Genomic DNA, 26,970 nt, shown 5'->3' with positions numbered 1-26,970 from the left:
GTAAAGCAACAGTATAGGCTTTGTTTTTCTAGTAATAGTTACAAGCAACAAAGCAACATTTTGACTTTTTAATGTATGTACATATGTATATTTATGTTAAATTCTGTCCCTGCAAATAGAGGAGAAAAGCTGTTGCTAAATAGGTGGGCGTTTTTAAACTTTGAAAGTGGATGGATGACATTAAAAGTCATGATTGTTATTTGCCTTGTATATAACTGAGTCTAAGGTGTTTCTGGTTGCTCAAGAGGAGCTAAGGATAATTTGGATGGGAGAGATCTGTTAGAGGTGCTATCTGAAACAATTCTAAATCCTCTGCAAAATCATCAAATACTGGGGCAATGTGATGGTCAAAGTATGTTAAGGAAAGGTAATTTCTGCCTGAACTTCTTAGGGATGTAAATGAGTAAGTAGGAAAAAAATAGAAAACTGCTTTGAATAATAAATTACACCATTCGCATATGTTCATCACTTGCTAGCTATTCTTTTGTCTGTGATGCCAGTTTGTAACGTTCCCATTAACTTTATTGTTATGGAGAAATTGGATCTGCACATCCTGAAGTTTCCATATATCATTTATTCTTTAATATTTTTGCTAGAGGTGATAAATAAGTGGATTGTTACTGTGGACTTTTTTTTTTTCATCTTTTTGCAAGTTGTTGGTGTGCAGTATTGGGGTTGCTTAAAAGTAGCAGAGTGAAGCTGATCTTAATACTTGCCCAGATCTTGACATATGCAAGACTCTTGTGCTGGCAAGGTATTACTTTGTCAGTTGTTAATTCAGGGGATTAAAGTATGTTTTACATAGCTTACTCATTTTTGTGGGAAAGCATAGGCTGATATTGCTGCTGTCTTTGGTTAGTATGAGAATTTCTTATTCTTACTAGCCCTCATTTGAACTCTAAAACCTAAACCATGAATGAGAAAATAAAAAATATTCAGATGCCCAGTAAATTTCCTTTTTGGCATTTATATTTAGATTTCTTCATAGATAGGCTATTGTTATTCATTAAAACATTTATAATAAAAGTCTTTAATATATATGCCAAAAGCACAGTATAAGTTACTAACTTGTGGAAGAAAAGATGATGCATAAAATAACATGAAAAACAGTTTAAAAAGGTGTTCATGGTTATTTCCTCTCTGGAGAGTAGATTACTGAGTGCTATTTATATACCTAAACAAGCAATAGCTGAACAATTCATGTCAGTGAAGTATTGTAGCTATCCATGAAACTTATCTACAGGCTGATTTTTATTTTTATTTTTGTTAAGCTTGCTGATATTAGAAGTCACAGTGGGAAGTGAGGTGAAAGGGGACTTTGGAGTGCTTCCATTAATTTGTTTAGTGACCTTAAGGAAGGTACTCAGTTTCTTATGCTTGTTTTAGGATTGTGTTTCAATAGGACTAACTCTTAATGACTTGAAATGGTGTAGACTTCATACATTCATTTAAGATGCTTTGGGAAGGTTTGTAAACATTATTAGAGCTGAAAGCTCTTCAGATTTTTTCATTATTCCAAATTGTTCAGAGAAAGTAGGGCATCTTCTCCAGCTGGTTTCTATTCCCAGTTGAGATTTTGTTGAGTTTGCTGGGGGTTATTTTGGGTTTTGTTTTACTTTGTTTCCATTTGTCCATTATTGATGTGAAGTGGTAAACTGGCACAAAATACTGCATTTTTTAGCTTAGCTTCAAGACTTAACAGAAATGCACTGCAGGCAGTTTGATTTTTTTAAATTTTTTTTAAACTATGAATTCCTACAAAAAGTAATTTTCTTCACAAAAAATATGTATTTCTTCAAGCTAAAAGCCTTTTTCTGAATGTCAGTATTTTCAGAATAAGACTTTGACCTGCTGATCCTTTGTAAAAATAAGTTGTATTGGTATATTGCATTTAGTCACAACTGTATGCAGCTGTGAAACCATACTTTAAATAGCCTTATCATGAAGGTTATACAGATCATTTTTGCCTGTTTAACTTGAATATTTGTAAATCCAGTAAATGAAAGACATGAATTAAAAAAAAAAAAAAAAAAATCACTGATTCAGACTAGTTAAATTGGATTGAAATGTCAAGCTGATGATGTGGAATTACATTGAAGTAATTCAGCTTTTCAAATTAAGTAGGTAGTCTTTGCTAGTGGTAAAGTTTCCATGATTTTCACTTTGGTCAATGGGTAGACATTAAAGCAGTAGTATTTTGCTTCTAATTACACCTTAGTGGTTGGGTGATGATGAGAGACTCCAGAATTAGACTTTATGGTGGTTTTCTAATCAGTTTGGGTTTTATTAATAAATATACTAGGGTCTTGAGTTTATTTGTGCTTCAACAAACAAATAAAAGAAGTACAAAGCTATTAAAAGGGGACAATGTGGAACCTTATCTTGGTTTAGCACTAATGCATGCAAGCTGCGCTTCTAGTTTGGTTTAGTTCCACTAATTTGACTCTGCATCATGTAGAGTAAATAAGTGGAAAACCAAAGGTGAAGTAGAAATTGGAAGAAAGTTTTTCTGTAGAAGTGTTGTGTAACTGGGCACTGGCAGAGGGGGTGTTGGTTCTGACCTGGAGCTTCTACCTATATCTCTGTGGGCACTTCAGCGTTTGTCTGAAGTTTCTTCAGAGTGTATTCTCTGAAGGTGCGGTGCAGTATCATCTTTGTATGATGGACTTAGTGTTGATGTGAGATTGGATCCTTCTGGTCCAAATGCAAGCTGCTATATATTAACAACCATTTACCTTTCTTCCTTTTTGAGGAGTGGCATATCCGAAAAGTGGATGTTCAGGATAACATGTCCAATGTGTCGGAAGAGAGAAGCACTAGACAACAGGACATTAAGAAAGGACTCCAGTTTATAGAGTATGGTTTTGTTGTTTTGTTCTTGTATGCTTGTATGTGTGTGTGTATGAGATGAGTAGCCCTGGGAAAGTCATTTTAATATAGCACCAGTGGAGGAAGGAGGAGGACCTGTGTTTCTCCTCAGAATATTTGCTAACACTAACATGGAAATGCGGAGCAGTCTTAAAGAAAAGAGAGAACCCCTCTTTGTTCCCAAACAGAGCAGATTGAAGGTGGGAGGGTATTCCTTTTCTGCCTTTAAGAAAAATCAGCATTGAATTTCTTTGGTGGGTGGAAAATGTTGATAGCCTGAAAATCCACCTTACACTTATGGACAGTTACACCTAAGACTAGGTTGCTACTGAAAGGGATGGGTTTGCTCACCACTACCTAAATGTTTCAACTCTCTGGAGCTAAAATTTAACCTAATGAAAAATCATCTTAGTAGTTAATTTTCATTTGGATCAATGTCAGATTCTTCTCTAGAAGATCTTGGCTAGCTTAAAATCGTTGTGAAATTTCACACTAGTTCACTGCTCGCATAAGGCATTCTTAAAAAAAAAAAAAAGGGAAAGAAAAAGAAAACTGCCCTTCTAAGAATTATTTAGAAATAGATTCTCAGATAACCTATATGGGAAGGGAAAGGGTTCCTAATTTTCTTCCTCTGTTCTCTGCTAGAGAAGATCTCTGTTGTGTGTCATACAAAAGAACTCTTAAAATTCCTGTAGTGTCATTGGTATGACTTAATTAAAATTGATGTGTTCTTTTGACAGATAATTTGTCATTTTATAATACTTACAAGAAGATTGCAGTTCTCCTCATGTATAATCTGTTTCTGCACAGTGAAGGAGAGGAAGGAAATTGTTTTTAAATAAACCACATTGAGGTTTTAAACTCAAAGCATTCAGAACCTTAATACATTTTGAACAGCAGAGTTAAGATTGGCTATGTAACTTTAAATGAAAATGAGTCATTAGTAATAAGAAAACACAGTTGTTTAATACAAACTAATCTACAGCACTCTGGCCTTGTTCAGTGAAGGCAATAGACAATATTTAGAGTTTTGACTGTTGCAGCAAGTGAGACTGCTTTCAGTAAGAACCAGTATTCTCCAATGTGATCGTCTTTTGAGTAGTATGTATAATAAGTAAATACGGTAATTTCTTTTTCTAGATCTACTTTGCCCTATCCAGGGACACAAGAACAATATGAGGTAATGAAATTACTTTTGCATTTCCAGAAGAGTTTTTAACATGGACCTATCTTATTATATTTATTCTTGACTTTAATCATCATTTAAGTAATGATATAGTATGAATGGTAATTTACAATGTCTCAATATTGGAACTGGAGGACTACTTACATTGTGATATGGGTGTTCAGATATTTGGATGCCTGGAATTCACTCATATAGCAGTTCAGGTTAACTCTTTCTCTACTAGTATTAGGCATGAATTTGGGGCATTCACTGGATAAAACAATGTGCTACTCCAACTAAAGTTTAGAGTAGCACAGCAAAAGTGAGATGAAAGGACCTCAGTCACATAAATCTTCGTAATATGTTTTGATTTTGCACGTGTTACTATTTTGCATAATATTTGACTTCTATTTTCAGACTTATTTTTTTAGCTTTTTTTCCAGTGGTAGGTGGTTTCATTGGATTTGAGAATATAGTAGATAAAAACGCAATTGTTCATATTTTAGATTAAAAAAAATCTTTTGCTCTGCAAAAGCAGCCTTTGTGTACTACTGGTTTGCTAGTTGCTATGGCTGCTGCTTGCTAAAAGAATGGAATATATATGTCTTTTTTAAGTTACTTATATAAAGTAATTCTTTTATCAGTAGTTCAGCCTCTCTTTTATTTACATGTATTGTGGTGTTGAATATTAGAGATAGTCTTGGAAAAATGTTGGAAGAAAACTACTAATATAGACAAAAGTTCTGCTTTTCATTTTGATTCTGTGAATTTACAAGTATAAATTTTCTATTTAAAAATGTATTTGGAAATATAGAAGGCAAACAACAAAACTGCTGTTGATGAGTGTTTCTTTTCTTTGTTCCAGTTATTTATACGAGAGCTTGTTAGAAATCTTTTTAATGAAGGGAATGATGTATATCGAGAAGGTGATTGGAGAGGATCACTGAGTCATTATACAGAAGCTATAAACATAGCTGATTATGCTAATTCTGAAGAAATCCATGTTTCTGATGATATTTTAGAGAAGCTGCACGTGAACAGGATAGCATGTTTTTCAAATATGGTAAGCTTCTGTTTAAACTGGATGATTTCTCAAGAACAATGTGCTAACAAAGTATAAAGACACGGAAAGTTTCCTAGTAAGTGAAAAGCTCTTGGTGTTGGTTTGAGAATTGGCATGTTTCAAATCATTATTTGGGCATATTCTTTAATATATTCTTTTTATAAGTATAATAATTGAGATATTTTTAGTTACTAATACTAGAATATTAACATAAAAGAGTCATACTAGGCTTGGAAGTTGATGGAACAGTATTTTTATCCATTTATGCTGCTGATTGCACCTGAGTCTGCTGCTTTCTCTGTGGAATAAGATGGCTGTTGTGAAAGAGCTAAATTGTCTTCATAACTATTACTGTATTTTACATGAATGATGGCCCTGCTTGGTTTTAGTTGCCTAAGTTGGTGACTTAGCAAAACTCATACATGCAGAGTGCAGTGACCTTGGTGAATGTTTTATAGTGTTTTAATACCTTCATCTAATATAGTTTAAATTTGATATTTTGATTATAATAGTTCTGATTAGTGCCTTTTTTTCTTTTTTCTCCTCATAGGGACTGCATGAAGAAGTTCTAGAAGACTGTGAGATAGCATTAAGATTGAATGAAAACAATTTCAGAGCTCTCTATCGGAAAGCAAAAGCTTTGAACGAATTGGGAAGATATAAGAAGGCTTATGATGCTGTAGCAAAATGTTCTCTTGCTGTGCCACAGGTAGGCAAATCATATATTGATGATTATTTTTAAAAATTTAATACAGAGAACATATACCATCCTCAAGACCATTGAAAGTTTTTTGGTTGGTTTGGGTATTTTTTAATGCAGTAAAATATTTCTTATTCCTTTGAGAATTATTTTTTTGTTGTGGAAGTGAAGTCTGACAGCAGACATTGTAGTCCCCAAGCTCAGTTTGTTGAGTTAACTTTCAACAAAAGAAATAGTCACTTTGCAGTGGGAGTGAAGTGCTATGAATGTTTGCAATGAACACTACAACTACTGAATTAATTGTTTAAAATTCTCTGCAGTCAGAATTATACTTGGGACGTGAAGTGAACAAACACCCATAATTATAATGTACAATATTGATTGGTTTGATAATTGTATTTTAGTTTTCCAGGCTTTTAGTAACATTCTTATCTGTGCATTGTCCTCCATCTGAATCACTTATTATGCATCTCTAATCTTAGGCTATATCTATATGAGCAAGCAGTGCGTGGTATAGGATAGGATCTGTAGACTGAAATGCTGGTCCTGAGGATCTGATTTCCATGATTGTTTGTGGGTTTTTTGTTTGGTGGTGTGTTTTTGTGTTGTGGTTTGTTCCTGGGTTGTTTTTTTTTTTTTAGAGAGTTGGAGTGCACCAAGTGGACTCCTGCAGCACTTTCAATTTAGTTTAATCCAAAATGAATCTAATTTGGCTCTCAGACCCTTCATAATGCAAACTAAAATGCAGCGAGTGAGGATGGTTAAGAGATTTCACTTCAGAAGTACATTCCTGATTTGAACTAAAATGCTGATGGAAACTTTACATGCTTTGCTGAAAATAGACTGATCACAGGACAGAATACTGAGTTGCATTTTTTTCGCCTTTCTACATCAAAATTAAAGTGAGATGGCTAGACAAACTGTTGAGCGTAGGTTTACCTCTTGATACAGAGATGGTTTCAGTTCTGTTTCCAAAGACACAAGCAGTTTATCTGAATGTGTAACGTTGGACTTTGGATCTTCACTTTGCACCTCCAGATCTGAATGTTTTTGCTTAAGGTTTATATGCCTTTATATAAGTTTTATAAAAAGCTTTTTCTAGCTGTAGAACACATTCTGAAAACTAAATCTTAAAATAATTTAAATGGATAGTTGTTATAGCTATAGGACAGAGTGAAACCAGGTTTTTAACTCAACTTTTCTAGTTGTATGATGCAATTACTGTGAAAATACAGAGTTCTCATTAAATATTCAGCAGTGTTATGTAGTAGCTGACACTATGGTAATCAGAAATGTGGCCTTCAATTTGTGTAAAAACAAAACAAACCCCCCCCATTCCCTCAAAGAACAAACACCCTCCCCAAATAAACAAACAAAAATACTCACCCACAAAAAACCCCACTTCTCTGTACTTCTCTGGTTTTGGAAAAATCTTTATATTATTTTAAATTCAAATATATGGAAGAGAAGGATACTGTATTTTCTGCTTTTTAAAAAACTCTAAACATTAGAGTAATTTTCCTTGAGGGCAGCTGTATCTTTCAGCGTTAGCTTGCAGTCCCAGATGTTTGTGAAAGAATAAAGATGCATTATGAGACATCTTGCATATAGGGATCTTGCAGAATATAGACTGAGATGTAAACAGATGTCTTGACTAGATGACAATACATGTAAATGATGAAATTTTATTTATGTCTTTTAGGATGAAAGTGTGATTAAGCTTACCCAAGAACTAGCTCAAAAACTAGGGTTAAAAATAAGAAAAGCATATGTAAGAGCAAAGGTAAGATTTTATTTTAACAATTTACATTGAAGTTTCCCTTTCTTGATACCAATTTTTTATTTAATGAAGGTATCTTTTCATTTCAGCCACCCTCCTCAAATTCAGTTTCTAGCGATGTATCTGCTCAGGTAAGGTTTTACATGTTCCAAGTGCAAGCTGACTTGAAACTAGAGGGAATAATTGTTTCATAATTTCACAATGATGAAGTGGAAATGGTGCAATTGACATTTTATATAAGATGCTGTTATTTTGGATTTTAGGGTTCTATCAATCTTTGTGTTCAGTTTTGCTGTATATTTATGGCAGACTAGGACATAAGACTATCAGTCAAGTTATCTTTGTAGAATAAGTGTTAGCTAAAACATTAAATTCAGTGAGATGAATATATTTACTTTTAATGTCTTGAGGCAAGGGCATAGTTAATGTGCTTATTTTTTGTTGACAGTTATCAAAGTAAAGGGTGTTGGGATAAAATCTCTTTTAATTTATGTATTTTTCCAAATTTGACCTTTGCTAGCAGCTGAACTTGCATTTGTCTTGCTATTTGTAATGTGTCTGAATAGCAGTAATGAGAAGTTCATCTCTATCTTACAGACTTTTTTCATGGGCATGTAGACAATTTAGCTGTAAATAAGTGAGGAAACGTAGCAAAAGCTCATTTAAGATACTGTTCAGACTCTTTCATTCCCCGAAGTATCATTCTCACTTTTGTTGGTTGGTTGCAGATTTTTAGTGGTAACATGAGTGGATTTCAGTCTGCAAATGGATGCTTTATCTAAAAAATTATTTGACCTTCAAATTCCATTAGACTTCATAAATTTCAAATTTTATAAAACCTGAATTTGAGGACTTACATTCTTAGTCTGTAAATATGTATTTGTAATTTTTAATGGCTCTTGTGCAAAGTGCTGAGAGGTATTTTTTTCTCACTTACAGAATTCTTCTTCTGTAGAAGATATTGAGTTAGGTGAGTCTTGTTGTGTTACAGTATTAATGGTAGGAAGCTAGATATACCATGCACATCTTGTTGTATTTGTTATGAAATTTCCTAAGAAAATTCATCTTGTCATTTGAAAGATCTGTGGTAAAAAGTCTGATCTCTACCTCTAAAACTACGTATTTAAGTGGCTGAGCAAATTTCCTTTCCGTCTCTTCAACTTGATATGATTGCAACTGCTCCTATAGTGATTGTCTCATACTGTTATCTTTAACTTGGAAAAATATGGAGGGGAGAATATGCTGAAGATTTAGTAAAGTATTAGGTCTGTAACTTCTCCTCTCTTTTTTAGTTTGAGTAATATATAAATGCTGAAATATAGGTATGCATGAATTGGAAGCTAGTGGAAACTGAAAACATTTAAGTAAAATCACATTCAATGTTCTTCATGTTTCTCCACTCCCTCACCCCCCACATTGTCAGGGTAAAAGTTATGCAAGATATTTTTACATCTTTGAACAAAAGTTCCAGTCATTCCCGTCTTACCTGTTTCAGATTTATCTGACCAGAAGCAAGAGATGGTTTCTGCTGCTTCTTCATCAAACTTTGTTTCTGAAGTGTCTAAAGTGTCATCAGTACCTGTACCATCTTTATCTTCTGTTATGCCTCTTCAAGTGGAAAAGGTTTCTTTGCCTTCTGCAGTGTTGGCAAATGGAGGGAATGTTTCTTTCTCTATGCCAGAAGCATGTTTAGATTGTGGAGATGGAGATATAATTATTGGGGAAGAACTTGATGAATTACTTGATTCTGTGCCTGATCCAGATGAAAGTGTAATGGTAAGACTTTTTTGTTTATTTTCTTTCTCAAAAGACTGTCTTTGAGTGGGATCTTGTATTTTTATCAAAGGGGCTAGTAGCAAAATGTGAGTTAGCTTTCCTAGTTACATTGAGCTGTATTTGTGCATAGTTGAGTTGATTTTTTTTTTTCTCAGGGGCAGATTGTTGCAAATGTGGCTGTAAAGGTACCAGGACCCAGAAGAGCTCCAAAGACAATTACATTGGTTTTGCATGTTGGAAAACCTGAGTGAGGTTGCTAGGGGAGGGATACTACTTCAGAAATACTGCTATACTACTACCAACACTGCCACAGTGGGAGGGATATTATTTGCAGGAAGTACTATGAAAAGTGAAGTAGACTTTAGAAGTCTGGGCTGGTGTGTAGTCTTTTTTTTTTTTTTTTTGTGGTGCTAGTAAACCCTCTCAGAACCTGAAAATGTGTTGGAGTGTCCACCTTGTAGTTGCAGAAACTATAGTTAAACATACGCTTATAGCTTTGCAGGACAGTAGTACTTGCACTGTGCTCTTCTAGTGCATTCACTAATATCTCTGCAATCAGAGCTTTGTCCAGACCCACCTCCTGGATAACCAGAAATAGTTAGACCATCATGAGTCTAACTTTTTATACTTTTTAGAAGAGATTATTAGAGAAATTAAGGCACATGAAGAGTTGTTCTTAATTACACCATCATTCTAGAGCTAGAACAGACTGTGAAGCATACAGAGTTTCTCAGCTATTAGTCAGAATGAGAGCTATGATTGATCAGCAGAGATGTCTGAACTTATCAGCAAGTTTACTGACACTCTGCTGTGGCCCTACCAGTCATTTGGAGCCCTTAGTATTGCAATGTTAAATGAGACTGTGGCATACTTAATTTTTCAATGAGATGTAATTTTAATTCCTTTTTCAGCTGTGGCTGCAGCTGTAAATCTTTAGATCAAAAATGCTTGGGCTTCTAATTTTCTGTTTTATGCACTTTGTTTTGTAGAAAGTATTTTGGAAATGTAGAAAGTAATTATTTTTAAGAGATCCTAGGAGGATTGCCGTATGTCCTGGGTTCAGCTGGGATAGAGTTAATTGTCATCCTAGTAGCTGGTACAGTGCTATGTTTTGAGTTCAGTATGTGAAGAATGTTGATAACACTGATGTTTTCAGTTGTTGCTCAGTAGTGTTTAGTCTAAAGTCAAGGATTTTTCAGCTTCTCAAGCCCAGCCAGCTAGAAAGCTGGAGGGGCACAAGAAGTTGGGAGGGGACACAGCCAGGACTGATGACCCAAACTGGCCAACGGGGTATTCCATACTTCCACATCTAGTATAGAAACTGGGGGAAGTGGGGGGGGGGGATTGCCGCTTGGGGACTAACTGGGTGTCGATCAGCGGGTGATGAGCAATTGCACTGCACATCATTTGTACATTTCAATCCTTTTATTATTACTATTGTCACTTTATTAGTGTTGTTATCATTATTGGTTTCTTCTTTTCTGTTCTGTTAAACCGTTCTTATCTCAACCCATGAGTTTTACTTCTTTTCCTGAATTTCTCCCCCATCCCACTGGGTGGGGAGGGACGGAGTGAGTGGCTGTGTGGTGCTTAGTTGCTGGCTGGGGTTAAACCACAACACCGTAGTGAAAGCCAGAAGGAAATACAGCCTACCAAAATAGACTGCAGTCTCGTGTCGTATAGAATCTTGAGTGAGTTGTAGGCTAACAGCTTGGGGAACAGGGAGTTTCATGTTGGTCAAACCCCTTGCAGACCTATTTGGTCAACCTCCAGACAAGGGGGGAGTTTCTTGGGATGACAGGGAGAAGGAAGAGGAACTCCCCCACTTGGTATGTCCTTAACAAAGGAGTACAGAAGGATGTGTTGTTTTCCATGGGGGAGAAAAAGGTGATCTGGCCTTTGCAGAACATGGTATCATTTGATTGTATCTGAAGATTTATTTCAAAGCTAACTCTTAATTCTTTACTGTACTGCAATTTTAATTATGTTCTCTTTATTTAGAAAAAAAATGTGGATTTCTGACTCTTCCTACTCTTCCCTGTCATCTCATGTTGCTAACGTAATTAGGAAATTCAGCTCTGATCTGATTCATAAAAAAAATCCAAAACTGTTAATAATGTAATAAACTTCAGCTAACTGAACCTTTAAAGTGGTTGATTCATGGATGATTCCTTGCATTAAGGCATTGTTTAGGGTTTGATTACTGTAGTTCTCTAAGTGTACTGTAGCTCTGTACAGTACTGTAGTACTGTACTGTACCTCTTAGTGTTGTTTTTCAGTAGGTTTATAAAAACTTGGCAAAAACTTTACTAAAACAAATACTATTGCATATTATGTTCTTTAGAGTTTTTTTGCAGTGTGTGAACATTCTTTTTAAATTTCCTTTTTTCCAGCAAACTACAGGAGCCCGAGGACCTATTCCTGCAGGAAGTGTAGCTCCTAGTGTACCTTTCTCTGCCTCTTTGTTGGGGACACTGCCAGTTACTGCAGGATTTGTTCCATCACCTTCTCTTTCAGAAATCTTTTCACAGCCTTTGGCTTCTTCACTGGAAAATTTTTGTTCACCATTAAGCACCTTCTCAATCAGTGACCCAAAAAGAGGTAAGAAATGAGTCTTAACCTTTTATGATGAGAGTTGTGCATGAGCCAACTGGCTTCCGTTTTTAGCAAATGAGTTTTCACAACTCTTCAGTAATAATTAACATTTACATAATATTTCATGTGTGCTCACAGTTTTGGAAAGTATTGATAATCAGTATTGGTTGTACACAAGAATTTATAAATAAAGCTTTTGTTTACTTGGGGTCTGCATAAGCATGCTCCAAGCTCCCTCTGTTCAGTTTTTCTGCATTTATTGTGTAAGTTACTTGTTTCAGGTGAATAAGTATGAAGAAGGAGCCATGTTCCTTCAAACTTTTTTTTTTTCCAAAAAAAAAAGTGTTCTTACAGCTGAAACCATTTTTGAGGATTTGGCAATAAACAAGAATTCTAAAAGGCTAATATAACTGTGTACCCTGAAAAGATAGCAGTATTACATGTTTGGATTCAAACTCTGGGGATTATAATTACGTAGTGAAATCAGGTATGTGAACTAACAAGATATAGATAGTCAGTGAACTAGAAAATATAAAATAAAGTTTTGTCTCTAATTACCAGTGTTACAGGAGCATGCTCTCTTTAGAACAAAGCCAAATTTACAAAATAAAAATAAAAATAAAAGCATCCTCTTAACCCTCTTTCATGTCCTCATTTTTGATAGTCAGGTATTGCTTATCTAGCTACCCTTTTTGTACTGCACAGGTATCTTCATGTTGCTTCACTATATGCCTGTGAAGCTACTGCTGATGTTAATCAGATGGTTATATTATAGATGATTACCTAGTAATTTTTCAGCCCAGATGTTTACAAGGGGCTTTTACATGATTGAAAAAAAAAAAAAGTAATCATAGCAAACAAAAAAACCTTTTGGTATTTGTCAAAACCCCAAACCTTTGATACTTCTCAGGAATGATAAATAATTTTTTGCATAGGATGTTTTGGGGAACCGAAATAACTAAAACTTCTTTTTATTTCTTTAGACCTCTCAAGTTCAGCTTCTAGAGATGGAACACCAACACTTAGCAGCAATAATTCCCCATTATTTGTAAGTATTTTTCATGTTTTCTTTCACGTCAATTCAAATGTTAACACCTTGAAAGCTTAACATAGATCTTAATTTTTACAGAAGAAGTTTCTATTTTTAAAAAATGGCACTTTTACCATTAAAATATGATTCTGGGTTGGAGAACATTTGTACCATAGCTCACAGCTACAGTAATCGAACACAAGGAAAAATGTACAAAGGGTGTTTTATGTATTCAAACTTTGACTACTGTCATAGCCACTTTTTCCATTCTGAGGAACTTCCTGTAAAATACTGTGGAAGTGTAAAATGACCAACCTAAGAGAGAAAATCTCTTATCTGAGTGCCAAATAATCCTGGAAACCTGTCCTAGTATAGGAACAGAACAGAGATCACCTTGTGTCTGAGAATTCATCTGGTCTCTGTACCCTGGTCATGCTGTATATTTTCAATTATGCTGCTGGCCATTGATTATGTGTGGAAGGGTGGCATGAAGGATTGCATCTTTATGAGCCAGGATGGAGTAATACTTAGCCTGGCAAGTGCTGCTGTTCTCCCTGTACCTGGATGGATCTTGTTATATGCTTAGTCTGTGCTGGGTGTTACAAATTTTGTATGTAGTCTTTCTTACGCTTTGAAGAACAATTTCAGTAGGTTAAATTTTAACTGTAGGTAAATTAAATTATATGGATCAAATAAAATATGCTTTCTTCCAACAGATAAATGGCCCCAGTAGTTTGTTTGGGTCTGAAAATTACATGGGAATTGCAGGCCAAACTAGAAATGACTTTTCAAATGTTTTTAGCAGCACAACTGCTAATATACCTATATCTTCAGCACTTGTGGGAAGAAACCCATTAGAAGGTACACATGAGCTAAGACAGGCCTGCCAGTTATGTTTTGTCAAAAAAGGTAAGGGGCTTTTGGATTCAAGTGGGTTGATTTTTAAAAAATTATAAAGCATACATTTAAAATTTTAGTGTTCATAAGTTAAAATACTGTTGGATTCTAAACAGTGTTAATCCTGACTTGTTCTTTGCAGATGTAGTACAAACTTATGATTAAGGAACTGGTAAAATGTTTCAACAACTATTTTATCATCTTTCTTCTTGTCTTTATTTCGTGTCCTAATAGATTCTTGATTCCTAAACCCACCACAAATCACCACACGCTTTCCCCAACCTGTAGGTTTACTGTGTAAGGTCGTTCACATTCTGTATTCACTTTCCTCCCAACCCCCAGGGTACTGTGAAGAATGACACCTTTGCTCAAGACTAAAAAAAAAAACTTGCAATACTCTCTCTGATTGGCCATGGGGAATTGAACCGCAGTTCAAAGTACCTGGTAACCTTCACATCCCATCTGTTTTATTGTTCTTTCAAACTAATTCTAAATCATAATCCTGAGGCTTCCAAACCTTAGTAATAATTAACTCCACTGTATTGACTCAAACGATCTTAACCAGTATTGGGCTTTAATATAACTAATCTTCTAGGCCTGAGCTGTTGCTGTTAAATAGAGCCATATTCTAGAGGCAATAGCTTTTATTAAGACTAATCTTAAAAATAAGCATTGTGTTTCACGTTATAGGTTTTATCGATATTGATATACTAATGAAGAATTGTATCGAGACATTTGGGGGATGACTATTGTAGTTTTTAGAACTTTTCTATTAGTTTAAAATTATTTTTACAAGAAAAAAATCCATGAAATGATGTTTGAAAAACCATAGAACACATTCTGTTAAAAGCAGGAACTATAAAAATATTGGTGGAAGTACTTAGCATGTTCCTAGCTTCACTTTTTGTATCAAAGCATCTATTTCTTCTGTTTCTTTGCATCTCTATCAAAGCCTTGGAGTGTCTCCTGCTTTTACTACCTACTTCTGAAATTGTACTGTTCCATCAGCTTCGTGTCTAGGGGAACTGCGTCACACTCTAGTTTTTGTAGTCCCTTAAACAGTGACATTCACTGAGCATTCCTCATCTTCAGACTCTCCCTGATTTCTTCATTTTGGTGATAATGTAATCTTCACTTTAGTATCATCCTAAACACAGAGTTTAAAGCTAGGCATACTTTTGTTTCCAAAATCACAAAGTTCTGGGATTGGCATTTATTTTTGGCACAAGTGTACTTCTTATCTAGTGTGTTTTGTCTCTAAACGTAGTAACTGTTCTAATACAATGGAAGTTGAAGGTTAAGAGAGCCATTTACTGATCCTTGGAATTTGTCTGCATTGACTTACAATTTAAGTTTTAAGTTAGTGTTATGGAAACATATACTTTGGAATTTGAAAAAATGCAGCAATTTATTGCTCTCCAAAAGTAATCTTAAGGTTGTAACACAGCATCCCTCCCCAAATAACCTGTGGTTTTTTTCTTGCTGAGACTGGTCCTTTTGTAAGTATTCGGGTTTTTTTCTATTCTGCTCAACATGGCTATTAATGACTTTTGGTTCTTTAGAGTTGCTGGTGCAAGTAGGAATTCTATACAGTATGTTCGTGTACTTTGCTTTTGGGCTCATGTGCCAGTCTGGGTATGGAAATGTTAAAAGTATGTTGCAATTTATGCAAATATAAGCAATTTTCTGTGATTGTTTCAGGTCCTAAATTATTGGATTATGCTTACCATCCCAGTTTAGAACATAAATGTAAGAAGGATATTCTAATTGGTAGAATAAAAAACTCTGAAGATAAATCATGGAAAAAAATACGTCCAAGACCAACAAAGACACAGTATGTGGGACCATATTATATATGTAAAGGTATGTGTTCTAGATGGTAAAATGTTAATGCCTACACTCAAAGTAATATAGTTTAGCTTTTCTACAGTGAAGTATAGATTGAGTTTTTATTTTTGCTCATGGGAGGTGAAGGAAGTTCACTGGGTTGTTTACATTTTCAAAGGCTGTAAGGGGAGCCGTGTTTTGACCATTAATGTGATTATTTAGGGAACACGCACTGTACTTCTGTTCTTCATCATGAATAACTTCCCTTCTGAGTGGTGGGCTATTACTGTTCAAAACAAACAGAAAAGCATTCTCTTGTTACACTTTTGCAGTATGATGCTCTACTTACGATGCAAGCAAGATGACTTGTGGATTAATTAACAGCTATATTTAAGCAAAGGCTATTTTGGGTTCTCAGCATTGTTGCCTTAGACTAGAAAAGAATAGCTGACGGAGGTGTGCATCAACCTTTCTGAGGAGTCTTACATTTTCAGCAAGTCATTCAGCATAAGGTTTTGCTTCTGTCCGCTAGAGTTAAGTGACCCATTTACAACAGATGTAGCTTCTTCATTAAAAACATTTGAAGTGGAGATAGAGGAAGTGTTAAGATGAATTTACAAAAAAAGTTGTGTAAAAACAATGTCATAATCAATGTTGCCATTTTAGATGTTGCTGCTGAAGAGGAATGCAGATATCCAGGTCATTGTACGTTTGCGTATTGCCAAGAGGAGATTGATGTGTGGACACTGGAGCGCAAAGGAGCCCTTAGTCGAGAAGCTCTTTTTGGCGGAAATGGAAAGATCAACTTGACTGTGTCCCGACTTCTTCAAGAACACCATGGATTATTTATGTTTCTTTGTGAGGTGCTGCTTTATTTCTAATGACACAGTAAAAATGATAATAATAAAATTACCTGGAAAGAAATGCTTTAGTTCATGCATGACTATTTTGTAAATTTTGAAATGCATGTTCAATAATAATTTGGCTAGCTTTAGGTTAGAGACTAGTTGAAGTCTCTAAAATCTTTAAGGTAAGGTATATTTTTAAATATATAAAATACATACTCTATAATTACCTGTTTTTGTGTTCCAGAAATGTTTTGATCACAAACCCAGAATAATAAGCAAAAGGAACAAGGATAACTCATCCTCTTGTTCTCACCCTGCTATGCATGACTTTGAAGATAACAAGTATGTCTGAAATACCATCTCTCTAAGTTTTGAATTAAAAGCAAAGGTTTCAGGGCATTTTTTAATATTGACTTTCATTTCTTACCTGTTGATCAACTTATCTTCCTTGCTAACTGACTGTTATGCTTTGGTGGCATGGGTAAGACAAACTTAGGAACTTAGAACAAGGATTGTCTCGTGACTAAACTGAAAGTGAACTATTTCTTCATCAATGCATTCAAATTAGTGGTATCCACACTCGTGTTTGAATCTTAGCGGTTTTGGTGTCAGCTTGTTAATAGCTTATCTACCTGGTGAGCTGCATTGATGTAAACAGATGTGTGATGTTAAATTAATACAGGAATTTGTAAGTTTGCTCTTTGGTCTGTTTTGCTTATTTTGCTGTAGTTTTAACTCGGTTAAGAACAGGTTTACCTTAATTACAGTGTCTGAAATAGACCATAGTCCTTATTAATTCAGTTGATAAAAAATAGTGTGAGGAAAGTGTCTTTATTCTTTGAAAGTTACAAAGACTTCATAGTGGTAATAGTGCTAAATAAGTTTTGGAGAATTAATAGACTTAAGTTTTTATATGATGGAAACATAAATGGGAGCATTTTAATGGCTTTGTTTGTACTCTACTTCCCTATATTGAGGAAAAACTACAGCTGTAAGAGCTGGGCTGTTACTGTGATGGATCAACTCTTTCTTTAATGGTGCTCTGCAAAAGAATAAGTACTTGTATTTGTAATTAGATCAGGATATATACTTGGCAGTGGACATGATATGCTTTCCCTCTTGGAAATGAGTGATCCAGTTGGATTGAAATCAGTAATGCTTTGCAGAAGAGGGACCTCTGGATTTCACAAGAGTACTATATTGTGATGTTCGTTTACTCAGCCTAGAAATAATTAGATGCTACTTCCTTCTGGAAACTTTTTTGACTTTCTGATTTCAAGTAAAAATTGTTAAACAGACATTTGAATAAGCTGTGAAGAGGAGTGGTTAATTTACGTGGTTTTCTACGCAGGAACAAACTCATTTTAAGGAATATCTAACATTTACTGTTTTCAAAACAGGTGCCTTGTCCACATTTTGCGAGAAACTATGGTGAAATATTCCAAAATCCGCCCTTTTCAAGTTCGATGTCAGCTTGACCTGTGCAGACATGAGGTGCATTATGGCTGTTTACGAGAGGATAAATGTTTTTATGCTCACAGTCTGGTAGAGCTTAAAGTCTGGATAATGCAAAAAGAAACAGGTATGTTTGGTAAAATGCTCGCTTTACTCTTCATTATAATGCCACTTTGTCCTTGGCTCAACTCCCTTCTGAAATTAGCAACTTGGGATCAGTGCATTCACTTAAATTTGCTGGAATCTTTCATATAGCATATTCAATAAACAGTAATGTAAATATGATGGCAAGTATTGAGTAGGCTACTAGCTATTCAAAATCAGCAGGCTTTTAGTAATAAAAACTGTCAAAAGTACTCATCAGATTTTTTTTTTTTTCTTGAAATAAAACTAAAAGTCTTGAGCAGATATTTTATCCAAGTCAAACTAGATTTGTTTCTGTTTCTAAACCTTCGAAGTTTGGAAGATCTTGATCAAATTTTTTTCACAGAGCACTGAAAGAAAAGCTTGAAATATTTTATTTATGCCATTGTTTCCCTTCATCCCCCGGTACAAGAATCAAATTTTTACACAGTTAAACCTTTCTTTTAGCTTAGTGCCATTCTGATAGTCTTACATAGTGAGCCAGAAAATAAATCTTTCCAGTTCACTACTCTGTCTCTTATTAGTGTATGTGTTGATAAAACTTTCTGTTCTTGCTTACACAGGACATTTAGGCTGCTTCTTGTTGATATTGCTTGGTTTTGTTGGTTTTTTTGAGGATAACAAATTTTACTACTTCAGTTCTACCTGACAGCTTTTGAATGACGTGTTTCTGTACTTGCAGTCTCTTCCTTGGTCATGAGTTCCAAACTCTCCATGACACTCTCTTTTAAAAAAGCAATTGAACTGTTAGCAGTAAATAATTGGTACCACATAACAGTTGCTCATTCTTCCTACTTTGCTCTGTATGATAGCAGTACTTTACATATTAAGTAATCATGTTGGATCATTGTGATGCACCGAGGAAAAAGGGAAGTGTGGCAATCCCAGTGTGTTACAGTGTTTCTGGCATTTTTGCCCTTTTATGTCTGATTTATCCTCACCTGTCCGTTCTTTGAAGAAGAGGCTCCTTGTTACTTCAGCTTTCTATCTAGATTCTTGTACAGGCATACTGACATGAGATGTCACACTGACCTGAAAATTTTGGAGGAAGGAAGTCAAATACAGACAAGAGATGACTTTTTTTTGCTGATTTCCTGTTCTGTCTCTCCTTGGATGAGCCTTTAGAAGTTTCTGTGTGAAAGTAAAACAGTTATTTTCTTACCAGCTGCCCCTACAAAATCAAGGATAGCAAATACTTACGCTATAATTTCTATTTTGAAGTAAGGGTTGTGCTTTCCAAGAAACTTGATTCACCACAGAAGGCATTATTTTTTATTTTATGATGTGTTCATGCTGTCCTCATGCTTTGCTGAAGTCAGTTAAAGTTCAGTCTCTGCTCTTTGAATGAGGTTCCTCTTCTGAATGTAAGGTGTGGGAAGTAAATGCTACCTCAAGCAAGAAACATTTTACTGACCCTCAAATCCAAACATGGATGACACTCTATATTTTTGTGGAATTAGAGCAGTAAATGTTACCATATGTGTAAACACTGTATAGCTCCCATAGGAACCTTAGCCAAAGTATTTATAAGAATGTTTGGTTTTTGGTTTTTTTTCTGAAACAAAACTTAATTAACAGGCCTTGTTCAAAATCTTTGAAAAGAAGGCAGGGGCAGTGTAGTGTCTGTCAGCTTGCATTTTGGATAGTTTTTCTGTGGTCCATAATACAATGTAGCTTTTCTAATTAGATTGTCATTAGAGGTTTAGTACATTATGTTTAAATAAATACTCAAAGATGCACCTTAACTTATTTGAGCAATCTGTAATTTGAAAAACTGTGTGCTTTTCAACATGCTTTTTGATATATATGCAATATTTCTGTTTTGGAGGCCCTCAGGAGGTTCTCAAGTATGTATATACATGTGCCTGTGTGTGTATGGATGTAAATGTATATACACACCCATACATGAGTGTTATGTATATGTATACAATATATAAAAAGAGAAATAGATGAAAGCTCTGGGGCTTCAGCAGCATTCAAGTTTGAGCATGTCTGTACTTCTACAACAGTCATAAGTGCTCAAGAACTTTTTCCCTTCCTTTACAGCTATTTCACATGATACTATTGTTCAAGAATCAAAGAAATACTGGCAGAACATGGAAGCTAGTGCACATGGATCACAGGTATTTTTTGTTTTCTATTAAACTAATTTTACAGTGACTTTGATGGTAATTCTTTTTCTATGTCTGTGTATAATATAGCTTATTTTAGAAATCACTTTTTTTAATGCTCTCTTCAAATAATCATTTTCACTGTAGGCTTTCTTCGGCTTGCTCACACTAAAAGGCCTGCTTTGCTTATTCTGTCATAGGTGGAACATAAAACCTAAATATGGTTTCAAAGTCAGCTGCCATAGGGCAATTAATTATCTTTTCAATATGTAGGACTTTTATGTGTTTAGTTGGTATATATTACCACAGCTTCTGTTACATACACCTAAATCAGAAATAAGTTAAATAAAAATGCATTTGTTAAGAAATGTCTAGTTTGAAATTACAAGCTAAACTATTACAACGCATGCAGTGTAACATCTGCTTCCGGACATGTGTTGTAAACGTTTATTGTAGGGGGTAATTCATAATTATGTATGGATTTCTTTGCAGATACAAAATACCTTTTATTGTTGTTGTTGTTTTTTTGGCTTAAGATCCTTGGGAACCAAATGAAATATGGATCGCTTAATTTGAAGATGAAGTTTGTTTGTGGTCAGTGCTGGAGAAATGGTCAAGTGAATGAGCCAGACAGAAACAAAAAATACTGTAGTGCAAAGGCAAGACACCCGTAAGTAAGACCAAACAGTGAAAATTTTACTGTTTTGTCAGCCATTTAGAACCTCTTTTGGGAAACCTTGTTACTGCTTAGGAAAGAGTCATACAAGGAATTAAAAAAATCAAACCATATTAAAGCAGTACACTGTCATGTCTTTGTAGTATGTTAATAATTGGTAATGAGAAACACTTTGGTGGCTCTCTGGGTTTTGGGGTTTTTTTAATCAGTTATGGTAAAGTTTCAGTAGAATTTAGTTAAATCTCAAATATATGGTGAAAGCTTTATAAAGAACCTTTCTGGGCTTTTCTGGTTCAGCTTCTGTGTACACAGTGTGTCTTTTTTTTAATAGCATTTTCTTTCAGTGAATGCATCTGTTTTTTAGCTGGACCAAAGATCGCCGTGTGGTGCTAGTAATGTCTAATGAACGTAAGAAGTGGATGACCATTCGTCCTCTTCCTGCAAAGAAACAAGTGCCTCTGCAATTTGATGTATGTTAACCTAAAACTAATATTTTAGTTAAGTAAATAAGGTAACTGGAAAATACTAGTAATTGGGCTGGTTTCATCAGTTCTGCAGAAATTCCCATGGGAGTTGGTGGGAATATGTTCATAGCATTTCTACAGAGTTCAGCCTTAGAAAAGCACTGATCTCACATGTTATTACTGAAGCCCTTTTTCATCAGTGGAAGTTAGTAACTTTTTAAGTGATTTAACTAAGTTCTTACTATTTGCAGTAAATATTTCAAAAATAGTTTAAACATATCTGTGGTCTGGTAATCTGGTAGGCAAAAAGCAGTCATAGTACTTGCTTCCAGCAGTTTGCTTTTTCTAAGTAAAATACATGAGTTTTTTATAAAATAAACATGATTTTATTTTTCACGTGATATTAATGTCTAATTGGGAGGAGAAACACTAGCCAAGACCTGGGGCAGGGCGGGGGGGGAGGAAACAAAAACCCAAAACACTTTCTACTATCATCCATTTTTACTTTATATTCATAAGGATATTTTTTTTAATTCATGTTCCAGTTGTGCAATCATATTGCTTCAGGCAAGAAATGCCAGTATGATGGAAACTGCTCATTTGCTCACAGTCCTGAGGAAAGAGAGATGTGGACCTATATGAAGGAGAACAGCAGTAAGTAGAGGAGTAAATTTAACATGTTGTAAATCTAATTGTTCTGCTTTTCTTTCTTGTTCCTCAGTTACTTTTTAATCTACTTTCTTTCACTGTCTTCTGTAGTAAACCTTGCAGGTGCCTTTTCTTTTAATTTGAATAAGCCCAGACTGGGTATTCAAAAACAGTATTAAATAGAAATAACTATATTATATATTTGTTGCTTGATGTGTTTTTTAACAATAAAGTAGTTTGTATCAGTTAATTTAGATGTCTTGGAAATAGTATATTGATCATGCAGCAATGTTGTTTGGTGTTTATACTCCATATTGCCATGTGCACACACTAGGATTCTGTTGATGACATATGGGGGAAAGCTGTTTGCGGAAGAATTCCCCATCCGCCACCCCCTGCGGTGTATTTACTGGGAATTACTATTCACTTTCTGTTGTTGACTTGTTATTCCATTAGAGTGTTAATGGGGAGAAATAATTGAAAATTGGAAGTAATAAATGACATAAATTATAATATCATGGTCTGCAAGAAAGCAGGCTAAATTTACCAAAAAGTGTAGCACACTTTATATTAGTACTTTGAAATTCAGATATTGATACACAGCAGCACAGTTGTTATCTGTACTTTGGGTGCCTGTTCAGAAATTTTTAACATCTTTCTTTCCCCTAGATAGGCAGAAATGGGTCTTGGTAAGTGGCTAGAGGTTCATATTGCTCTTGGCTCTTATCTTTAAACTGTGTAACTGTCTACATTGTGTCCTTCCTTTTTTCTTCTTACAGTTGGTGGGGACTGAATTATGCTTGCAAACTCAGTCGTTTATCTAGTATTCTCAAACTCTTGCTTTAATTGCTAATTACTTATTTTAGCTTCTGCTCTCATTAGTTCAAGACTTGGAGCAGTTGTATGACATATGGCTAAAAAGTCAAAAACCAGAAAAAGGAGATGATACAGCTGCTCAGGCAAACAAAGAAAATGGGAAGCAAATTCACATGCCAACTGACTATGCTGAAGTTACAGTAAGTAATCATAGGTATAATTCTAAATTCAAATGTGGGTTTTTGTTCCTACTCCCCAGTCAGTAACATATATTGTCCTTACTTTCTTGGTGCTTCCTTAGATCATAGCTAGCTACACTAAATGCAAACTTTAACTGACACTGTAAAGCAGTTCCTCTGAATCCTCTAAAGCCAGTGGAGATCATAAACTTCAGGTGATTATTTAAATAACTATATCTGTTTAGGTAAACAACAATTTACAGGCCAGTATAAAGAAAACATTCAAAATGTATTAGGAGCAGTTCTGTGATTACAGTGTTGAATTCTCAATGTTTTGTTTCCAAATTCCCTGTAAACCAGGTGGATTTTCACTGTTGGATGTGTGGGAAGAACTGTAATAGTGAGAAGCAATGGCAGGGTCACATTTCTTCTGAAAAGCATAAAGAGAAGGTTTTCCACACTGAGGACGATCAAAACTGCTGGCAGTATCGCTTTCCAACTGGATATTTTAGCATTTGTGATAGGTATGTGGTTTTTGAGGTGTTAAAAATGCTGAAAAATGACAGTTCATAGTGTAAATAATTAAGGCAGTTATTAGTTTTGATGGACAATGTTTCTAGTATTTCTTGCTTTGCATACATCTTTCAACAAGAAATTAAGTAAATAACAGTATTTTAACATGTACTGTTAGAACTCAGGGAGTTAGATCTCAGGGTGCCTAATTGTGGAACCAAATTAATTGCTTGTGTGATGTTAATAAAGGTTGCAAGTTTATTGCAGCTGTGTGAAATATTGTTGGTATTATTACAAGTTTACTTAGGCATCTGCATATTAATTACCTGTGGAACACAAGAACAATACCTAGCTGGACAGTGATATTGGAGCTTTAAGGCAAGTAGAAATGTTGTTAGCATTAAAACAAATTTGTTAAAATCAAGTATTTGTTACTGAAAGTCGTTTAGCAACGTGTGGAAGAGAACTTCCAAGACTGTTGGTTTTCCCCAGCATTGGTTGTATGTTTTGCTTCTCCCTTTAATTCTTAAATGCTTACCTGACTGCAGTAGATTTTTATTGTAAATATGTTGAAAGTTATTTTCACTGTTGTAATCTTTTTGGAAGGCTAAAAACTTCAGAATCTGTATTCTGGAGTTAAAGATTCAATTTGCTGGTACAGATACCTTTGTTACTGCATTTCAAGTTAAAGATTTTGAATGCCTTGGAGATCTTGAGAAATTGCACAACATATAAAGCAAGTTATTTTTTGTTTGCAGTATTTGCATTGGAAGCTTACATGCCCCCTTTACTAAACTTTTAAGTAACACCCTAAAAGTATTTGTTTTGAACGCCAATTGACCTCAGATATGCAGTATAAAGTGAATACAAACTGGCATGCTTATAACTTAATACAAAAATACTAGGATAAAATAGATTCTTAAGTCATACTGAGTACTTAAAAACCCAAATTTAGTTAACAAAGTGTAATTAATTAGTTGGATTTTTTTTTAACAATAGTAGTTCTTTAGCTTAGTGAGTTAAATGATAATTTGATCTGATGAAATTAAAGGTTTGGGGCATTAAATGACTCGGTAAAGTAGGAGCATGAAGAACAGAAAGAAAAGAGCCATCTCTTGTCCTTTATAAATACTTGACAGCTGGGAAAGAAAAATATAATTGAATGCTAAACAGAGTTAGTATCATCTTGCTTCAAAAGTAAATACTCTTCCAATTATTTTTTTGTCCATAATATTTTAGTGTATTTGAAAAACATGACCAGAGTAAAATACCTAGACACAGTAGTGATCATGATAATTCTATGAAAACACTATTTGAAATCTGTCTTAACAGATATATGGCTGGTACTTGCACTGAAGGAAACAACTGTAAATTTGCCCATGGAAATGCTGAACTCCATGAGTGGGAAGAACGAAGACAAGTTTTAAGAATGAAGCTCAGCAAAGCAAGGAAAGACCACTTGATTGCTCCCAGTGATAATGACTTTGGAAAATATAGTTTTTTGTTTAAAGATTTAAACTAATACTGAGATGACACATACATGTTATCAGCTGGAAGCATAAACCAGAAAATTTGACAATAATCAAAAGCATGTGACAGAAAAGCTGCAGGTTTTCTGCTTTTATTGGCATATATTGTTCCTCCTGAACAGCAAAATATAGTAGATTTAGGGGGATTGAGCAGACCTGTCTATGCTCTCATGAAACAGAGTGGTGATTAAAAAAAAAAAATCTGAAGTATTATGTGCTTATTCACCTTCTGTTGGACAGAAAGTTAGGAAATAGAAGGGGGGGGAAGAGAGGTTATAATATCTAGGAAGCCCCCTAGTATCAGTCCTTCAGTTGAAAAACTTTAAGGTATCAAGGTATTACAAAACAGAGTGTTATGGGCTAAGAAGAAAATGATGGATGAAAATTCTTCAGATCTTTTAATGGAGAGGATTTGTTTAAAACAAAGTTTGCTACTTATCTATATGTAGGTTGCTAAAAAAAAAGGTTTCTTATTAAAGATTTTAAACAAAATAACCATTTAACTACAGTATATGTTGAATGGGTATTTTTTCTCTATTTGTATGTTTCAATATAATTTACTGAAAAAGGATCTTGGGAGGAAAAAAGTATTAATTTTTGAAAATGAAGTAGTTAAAATTCTGTTTCTTGGTCTTTGCTGTTTAAATGATGATTTTGAAAGATTACACTTGTATGTCAGTATTGTGTATTATTGTATGGACTAATGTTGCCTGTAATAAAGAGAACTTTACACAAAGCTGTTTTCTGCATGTAGCCTCTCAGGACTGAGATTTTGTAAAAAAAAAAAAAAAAGCAAACAATGATTTGCCTATTAGCAAAAGCTTGAGCACCTGTAGCTAAAAATTTAGTAAGTTGGTATTTGTGTCTCCAGCTGCTTGTTTGCAGTTTTCTGTATTGTCATTAGCTCATCACATCACTAAAGTAACAAAAATGGCCAACTAACTTGCAAAGTAGACAAGCATTTTGGAGCTACGTGGTGCTGGGATGTGTTTTCAGCCTTTTGACTTGGGCATGAACCACCATCTCGGCTGCAAGGTGGATGGTACTTCAAATTGCATTTCCTGCAGACCACAGGAAATGGAAAACCGTTCATGGGCTGAGATGATTGACGAGCCTTTTGGCTTTATCGTTGCTGGAGCTTCTGTTGCGTTTTGGTTTCTCTGCAGATCATGCTTTCAGCTTTCTTTGTGTGTTCACTTAATTCCTTTTTTTTTTTTCTTTAACTAAGCTTTTTTCATTCATTCAAAATGGCTACAGCTAGGTTTTGGGGGGGGGGTTTGGGTTTTTTTTTTTTTTTTTTTTGCCATGACCTTTCCCTCCTCTTGAGAGTATTTTTCTTTGTTATTGGCTGACCTTATATAATTAGAAGAGCTTTAAGAATGACTTCAGTAGTTTGAATGTATTCATTGGCCATATATTGTGTATGTAAAAAGTGTTGAACCAAAGTTCAGTGATGCCCATACACATGACAGGCGTGGATGCTGTGTCCATTTCACTTCACAAAATAAAAGCACAAGGAATATTAAAACACCACCTTCTGCTTCAGCCATAGCTGGGGGAACTTGGGAAAGAACTGTTCCTTACAGGCTAGGCTGAAGTACATTTGAATACGATGTACAGTATGCATACGAAATTAGCTTGGTGCTTGAACTACCACCTGCTGCAATGCTGATTTTTTTACATTGTTTGTAATAAACGGAGCTTGAAATAGAGTACTATGGACACTGTTGTTTCTGTGACAAAACCTGATTGTATCGTGTGCCTTTCTGAATTGTTTTCTCAATTTTATGCTGTCATTGTTTAATGTAAGTGCTCTGTAAATTATTGGAAGTAATCCTAGACTAAACATGAAATCCTTGTTCTGTAAGGACGGTGTGAAATCTTTC

General features: G+C 34.8%; 1 protein-coding gene across 4 annotated transcripts; it reads left to right on the top strand.

Moving 5' to 3' along the window:
- Positions 1-2,743: 2,743 nt before the first annotated feature.
- ZC3H7A (zinc finger CCCH-type containing 7A) lies at positions 2,744-26,272 on the top strand. Of its 4 annotated transcripts, XM_010578460.1 has the most exons (22): positions 2,744-2,856; positions 4,009-4,048; positions 4,899-5,096; positions 5,647-5,805; positions 7,499-7,579; positions 7,666-7,707; positions 8,516-8,546; positions 9,072-9,352; positions 11,746-11,953; positions 12,931-12,995; positions 13,694-13,886; positions 15,576-15,737; positions 16,368-16,564; positions 16,794-16,891; positions 17,950-18,131; positions 20,195-20,271; positions 20,796-20,929; positions 21,300-21,405; positions 21,945-22,053; positions 22,930-23,063; positions 23,403-23,566; positions 24,888-26,272. In XM_010578460.1, exons 1-22 carry the CDS (start codon positions 2,789-2,791, stop codon positions 25,075-25,077), a joined length of 2,919 nt encoding a protein of 972 aa, XP_010576762.1. In that variant the 5' UTR covers positions 2,744-2,788; the 3' UTR covers positions 25,078-26,272. The 4 variants fall into 4 exon arrangements, with proteins under 4 accessions (XP_010576762.1, XP_010576765.1, XP_010576763.1 ...); XM_010578461.1 differs by lacking the exon at positions 7,499-7,579 and having other exon boundaries at positions 2,757-2,856; XM_010578463.1 differs by lacking the exons at positions 23,403-23,566; positions 24,888-26,272 and having other exon boundaries at positions 22,914-23,043.
- The last annotated feature ends 698 nt before the right edge of the window (positions 26,273-26,970 follow it).

Source organism: Haliaeetus leucocephalus, unplaced genomic scaffold, assembly GCF_000737465.1.
Source record: "Haliaeetus leucocephalus isolate CR32 unplaced genomic scaffold, Haliaeetus_leucocephalus-4.0 Scaffold636, whole genome shotgun sequence".
In the NCBI taxonomy this organism is placed as follows: domain Eukaryota; kingdom Metazoa; phylum Chordata; class Aves; order Accipitriformes; family Accipitridae; genus Haliaeetus; species Haliaeetus leucocephalus.
This window is presented reverse-complemented; position numbering and strand designations above follow the sequence as displayed.

Bases quoted from the DNA above. Each gene is read 5' to 3' on its own strand.
- ZC3H7A (XM_010578460.1), top strand. From the start codon at position 2,789: ATGTCCAATGTGTCGGAAGAGAGAAGCACTAGACAACAGGACATTAAG. The intron at 7,708-8,515 runs GTAAGGTTTTAC...TCTCACTTACAG, and splicing joins CTAGCGATGTATCTGCTCAG to AATTCTTCTTCTGTAGAAGA. The intron at 20,930-21,299 runs GTAAGTAAGACC...TCTGTTTTTTAG, and splicing joins AGTGCAAAGGCAAGACACCC to CTGGACCAAAGATCGCCGTG.